Source organism: Ambystoma mexicanum, chromosome 10 (genome assembly GCF_040938575.1).
Source record: "Ambystoma mexicanum isolate Mex_15411 chromosome 10, UKY_AmexF1_1, whole genome shotgun sequence".
Classification (NCBI taxonomy): Eukaryota; Metazoa; Chordata; class Amphibia; order Caudata; family Ambystomatidae; genus Ambystoma; species Ambystoma mexicanum.
The window spans coordinates 1,527,527,971-1,527,533,708 of record NC_090932.1 but is presented as its reverse complement, the minus strand read 5'-3'; the positions used below and the strand labels follow the sequence as shown (position 1 = coordinate 1,527,533,708).

Below are 5,738 nucleotides of genomic sequence, written 5' to 3'. Positions count from 1 at the left end.
AGGGGAGAGGACAGAGGCTCAGGAGAACATGCAGCAGGAGGGGGGACGACAGAGGCTGAGGAGAACATGCAGCAGGAGGGGAGAGGACAGAGGCTGGAGGAGAGCATGCATCAGGTGGGGAGAGGACAGGGGCTGGATGAGAGCATGCAGCAGGAGGGGAGAGGACAGAGGCTGGAGGAGAACATGCAGCAGGAGGGGAGAGGACAGGGGCTGGAGGAGAGCATGCAGCAGGAAGGGAGGGGATAGGAGCTGGAGGAGAACATGCATCAGAAGGGAGAAGACAGAGCCTGGAGGAGATCATGCAGCAGGAGGGGAGAGGATAGAAGCTGGAGAAGAACATGCAGCAGAAGGGAAGCGAACAGAGGCTGGAGTAGAACGTGCAGCAGGAGGGGAGAGGTCAGAGGCTGGAGGAGAGCATGCAGCAGGAGGGGAGAGGACAGAGGCTGGAGGAGAACATGTAGCATGATGGGAGAGGACAGAGGCTGGAGGAGAACATGCAGCAGGAGGGGAGCGGATAGAGGCTGGAGGAGAACATGCAGCAGGAAGGGAGAGGACAGAGGCTGGAGGAGAGCATGCAGCAGGAGGGGAGAGGACAGAGACTGGAGGAGAACATGCAGCATGAGGGGAGAGGACAGAGGCTGGAGGAGAAAATGGAGCAGGAGGGGAGTGGGCAGGCTGCAGGAGAACATGCAGCAGGAGGGGAGAGGACAGGAACTTGAGGAGAACATGCTGCAGGAGGGGAGAGGACAGGGGCTGGAGGAGAACATGCAGCAGGAGGGGAGAGGACAGTGGCTGGAGGAGAACATGCAGCAGGAGGGAAGAGGACAGGGGCTGGAGGAAAACATGCATCAGGACTGGAGAGCACAGAGGCTGGAGGAGAACATGCAGCATGAGGGGAGAGGACAAGGGCTGTGGGAGAGCATGCAGCAGGAGGGGAGAGGACAGGGCCTGGGGGAGAACATGCAGCAGGAGGGTAGAGGACAGATGCTGGAGGAGAACATGCAGCAGGAGGGGAGAGGACATAGGCTGGAGAAGAACATGCAGCAGGATGGGAGAGGACAGAGGCTGGAGGAGAACAGGCTGCAGGAGGGGAGATGACAGAGGCTGGAGGAGAAAATGCAGCAGAAGGGGAGAGGACAGAGGCTGTAGGAGAGCATGCAGCAGGAGGGGAGAGGACAGGGGCTGGAGGAAAACATGCAGCTGGAGGGGTGAGCACAGAGTCTGGAGGAGAATATGCAGCAGGAGGGGAGAGGACAAGGGCTGGAGGAGAAAATGCAGCAAGAGAGGAGAGGAGAAGGGCTGGAGGAGAGCATTCAGGGGGAGTGGAGAGGCCAGGGACTGGAGGAGAACATGCAGCAGGAGGGGAGAGGATAGAGGCTGGAGGAGAACATGCGGCAGGAGGGGAGAGGACAGAGGCTGGAGGAGAACATGCAGCATTAGGGGAGAGGACAGTGGCTGGAGGAGAACATGCAGCAGGAGGAGAGAGGACAGAAGCTGGAGGAGAACATACAGCATGTGGGGAGAGGACAAGGGCTGTGGGAGAGCATGCAGCAGGAGGGGAGAGGATAGAGGCTGGAGCAGAACATGCGGCAGGAGGGGAGACGACAGAGGCTGGAGGAGAAAATGCAGCAGAAGGGGAGAGGACAGAGGCTGTAGGAGAGCATGCAGCAGGAGGGGAGAGGACAGGGGCTGTAGGAGAACATGCAGCTGGAGGGGTGAGTACAGAGTCTGGAGGAGAATATGCAGCAGGAGGGGAGAGGACAGAAGCTGGAGGAGAACATACAGCATGTGGGGAGAGGACAAGGGCTGGAGGAGAAAATGCAGCAAGAGAGGAGAGGAGAAGGGCTGGAGGAGAGCATTCAGGGGGAGTGGAGAGGCCAGGGACTGGAGGAGAACATGCAGCAGGAGAGGAGAGGATAGAGGCTGGAGCAGAACATGCGGCAGGAGTGGAGAGGACAGAGGCTGGAGGAGAACAGGCTGCAGGAGGGGAGAGGATAGAGGCTGGAGCAGAACATGCAGCAGAAGGGGAGATGACAGAGGCTGGAGGAGAACATGCAGCAGAAGGGGAGAGTACAGAGGCTGGAGGAGAGTATGCAGCAGTAGGGGAGAGGACAGAGGCTGGAGGAGAACATGCAGCTGGAGGGGTGAGTACAGAGTCTGGAGGAGAATATGCAGCAGGAGGGGAGAGGACAGAAGCTGGAGGAGAACATACAGCATGTGGGGAGAGGACAAGGGCTGGAGGAGAAAATGCAGCAAGAGAGGAGAGGAGAAGGGCTAGAGGAGAGCATTCAGGGGGAGTGGAGAGGCCAGGGACTGGAGGAGAACATGCAGCAGGAGGGGAGAGGATAGAGGCTGGAGGAGAACATGCGGCAGGAGGGGATAGGACAGAGGCTGGAGGAGAACATGCAGCATTAGGGGAGAGGACAGTGGCTGGAGGAGAACATGCAGCAGGAGGAGAGAGGACAGAAGCTGGAGGAGAACATACAGCAAGTGGGGAGAGGACAAGGGCTGGAGGAGAAAATGCACTAAGAGAGGAGAGGAGAAGGGCTGGAGGAGAGCATTCAGCAGGAGTGGAGAGGCCAGGGACTGGAGGAGAACATGCAGCAGGAAGGGAGAGGATAGAGGCTGGAGCAGAACATGCGGCAGGAGGGAAGAGGACAGAGGCTGGAGGAGAACATGCAGCAGGAGGGGGGAGGACAGTGGCTGGAGGAGAACATGCAGCAGGAGGGGAGAGGACAGAGGCCGGAGGAGAACATGCAGCAGGAGGGGAGAGGACAGGGGCGGGAGGAACACGTGCTGCAGGAGCGGAGGGGAACGAGGCTGGAGGAGAACATGCAGCAGGAGAAGAGAGGACAGGGGCTGTGGGAGAACATGTAGCAGGAGGGTAGAGGACAGAGGCTGGAGGTGAACATGCAGCATGAGGGCAGAGAACAGAGGCTGGAGGGGAACATGCAGCAGGAGGGGTGAGGACAGAGGCTGGAGGAGAATATGCAGCAGGAGGGGAGAGGACAGTGGCTGGAGGAGAACATGCAGCACAAGGGGAGAGGACAGCAGCTGTAGGAGAGCATGCAGCAGGAGGGGTGAGGACAGAGGCTGGAGGAGAATATGCAGCAGGAGGGGAGCGGACAGTGGCTGGAGGAGAACATGCAGCAGGAGTGGAGAGGACAGAGACTGGAGGAGAACATGCAGCAGGAGAGGAGAGGATAGAGGCTGGAGGAGAACATGCAGCTGGAGGGGTGAGGACAGAGGCTGGAGGAGAACATGCAGCAGGAGGGGAGCAGACATTGGCTGGAGGAGAACATGCAGCAGGAGGGGAGAGCACAGAGGATGGAGGATAACATGGAGCAGGACGGGAGATGACAGGGGCAGGAGGAGAACATGCAGCAGGAAGGGAGAGGACAGAGGCTGGAGGAGAACATGCAGCAGGATGGGAGATGACAGAGGCTGGAGGAGAACATGCAGCAGGAGGGGAGAGGACAGGGGCTGGAGGAGAACATGCAGCTGGAGGGGAGAGGACAGAGGCTGGAGGAGAACATGCAGCAGGAGTGGAGAGGACAGAGGCTGGAGGAGAACATGCTGCAGGAGGGGAGATGACAGAGGCTGGAGGAGAACATGCAGCAGGAGGGGAGAGGACAGAGGCTGGAGGAGAGTATGCAGCAGGAGGGGAGATGACAGAGGCTGGAGGAGAACATGCAGCAGGAGGGGAGAGGACAGGGGCTGGAGGAGAACATGCAGCTGGAGGGGAGAGGACAGAGGCTGGAGGAGAACATACAGCATGTGGGGAGAGGACAAGGGCTGGAGGAGAAAATGCAGCAAGAGGGGAGAGGAGAGGGGCTGGAGGAGAGCATTCAGCAGGAGTGGGCAGGACAGGGGCTGGAGGAGAACATGCAGCAGGAGGGGAGAGGATAGAGGCTGGAGGAGAACATGCAGCAGGAGGGGAGAGGACCGAGGCTGGAGGGGAACATGCAGCAGGAGGGGAGGGATAAGAGGCTGGAGGAGAACATGCAGCAGGAGGGGAGAGGACAGAGACTTGAGGAGAACATGCTGCAGGAGGGGAGAGGACAGGGGCTGGAGGAGAACATGCAGCAGGAGGGGAGAGGACAGTGGCTGGAGGAGAACATACAGCAGGAGGGAAGAGGACAGGGGCTGGAGGAGAATATGCATCTGGAGGGGAGAGGGGAGAGGCTGGAGGAGAAAATGCAGCAGGGGGGGAGAGGACAGGGGCTGGAGGAGAACATGCAGCAGGAGGAGAGAGGACGGAGGCTGGAGGAGAACATGCAGCAGGAGGGGAGAGGACAGGGGCTGGAGGAGAACATGCAGCAGGAGGGGAGAGCACAGAGGCTGGAGGAGAACATGCAGCATGAGGAGAGAGGACAAGGGCTGTGGGAGAGCATGCAGCAGGAGGGGAGAGGACAGGGGCTGGGGGAGAACATGCAGCAGGAGGGTAGAGGACAGAGGCTGGAGGAGAACATGCAGCAGGAGGGGAGAGGACATAGGCTGGAGGAGAACATGCAGCATGAGGGAAGAGAACAGAGGCTGGAGGGGAACATACAGCAGGAGGGGAGAGGACAGAGGCTGGAGGAGAACATGCAGCAGGAAGGGAGAGGGCAGAGGCTGGGGAGAACATGCAGCAGGAGTGGAGAGGACAGAGACTGGAGGAGAACATGCTGCACGAGGGGAGAGGACAGAGGCTGGAGGAGAACATGCAGCAGGAGGGAAGTGGGCAGGCTGCAGGAAAACATGCAGCAGGAGGGGAGAGGACAGGGACTTGAGGAGAACATGCTGCAGGAGGGGAGAGGACAGGGGCTGGAGGAGAACATGCAGCAGGAGGGGAGAGGACAGTGGCTGGAGGAGAACATGCAGCAGGAGGGAAGAGGACAGGGGCTGGAGGAGAACATGCATCTGGAGGGAGAGGGGAGAGGCTGGAGGAAAAAATGCAGCAGGAGGGGAGAGGACAGGGGCTGGAAGAGAACATGCAGCAGGAGGAGAGAGGACGGAGGCTGGAGGAGAACATGCAGCAGCAGGGGAGAGCACAGGGGCTGGAGGAGAACAAGCAGCAGGAGGGGAGAGCACAGAGGCTGGAGGAGAACATGCAGCATGAGGGGAGAGGACAAGGGCTGTGGGAGAGCAAGCAGCAGGAGGGGAGAGGACAGGGGCTGGGGGAGAACATGCAGCAGGAGGGTAGAGGACAGAGGCTGGAGGAGAACATGCAGCAGGAGGGGAGAGGACATAGGCTGGAGGAGAACATGCAGCATGAGGGAAGAGAACAGAGGCTGGAGGGGAACATACAGCAGGAGGGGAGAGGACAGAGGCTGGAGGAGAACATGCAGCAGGAGTGGAGCGGACAGAGGCTGGAGGAGAACATGCAGCAGAAGGGGAGAGGACAGAGGCTGACGGAGAGCATGCAGCAGGAGGGGAGAGGACAGGGGCTGCAGGAGAACATGCAGCAGGAGGGGAGAGGACAGGGACTTGAGGAGAACATGCTGCATCAGGGGTGAGGACAGGGGCTGGAGGAGAACATGCAGCAGGAGGTGAGAGGACAGTGGCTGGAGGAGAACATGCAGCAGGAGGGAAGAGGACAGGTGCTGGGGGAGAATATGCATCACGAGGGGAGAGGGAGATGCTGGAGGAGAAAATGCAGCAGGAGGGGAGAGGACAGAGGCTGGAGGAGAACATGCAGCAGGAGGAGAGAGGACGGAGGCTGGAAGGGAACATGCAGCATGAGGGGAGAGGACACA

At 59.8% G+C, this 5,738-nt stretch overlaps 2 protein-coding genes across 2 annotated transcripts; both read left to right on the top strand.

The window, feature by feature from the left end:
• Positions 1-1,094: 1,094 nt before the first annotated feature.
• Positions 1,095-2,888, top strand: LOC138493052 (uncharacterized). The gene has a single exon (XM_069620283.1). It carries the CDS (start codon positions 1,095-1,097, stop codon positions 2,886-2,888), a length of 1,794 nt encoding a protein of 597 aa, XP_069476384.1.
• Positions 2,889-4,973: 2,085 nt separating this feature from the next.
• Positions 4,974-5,498, top strand: LOC138493051 (octapeptide-repeat protein T2-like). Its single transcript, XM_069620282.1, has one exon. It carries the CDS (start codon positions 4,974-4,976, stop codon positions 5,496-5,498), a length of 525 nt encoding a protein of 174 aa, XP_069476383.1.
• Positions 5,499-5,738: the final 240 nt, after the last annotated feature.

Excerpts from the sequence above, each read along its gene's own strand:
- LOC138493052 (XM_069620283.1), top strand. The coding sequence starts at position 1,095 with ATGACAGAGGCTGGAGGAGAAAATGCAGCAGAAGGGGAGAGGACAGAG.
- LOC138493051 (XM_069620282.1), top strand. The coding sequence starts at position 4,974 with ATGCAGCAGGAGGAGAGAGGACGGAGGCTGGAGGAGAACATGCAGCAG.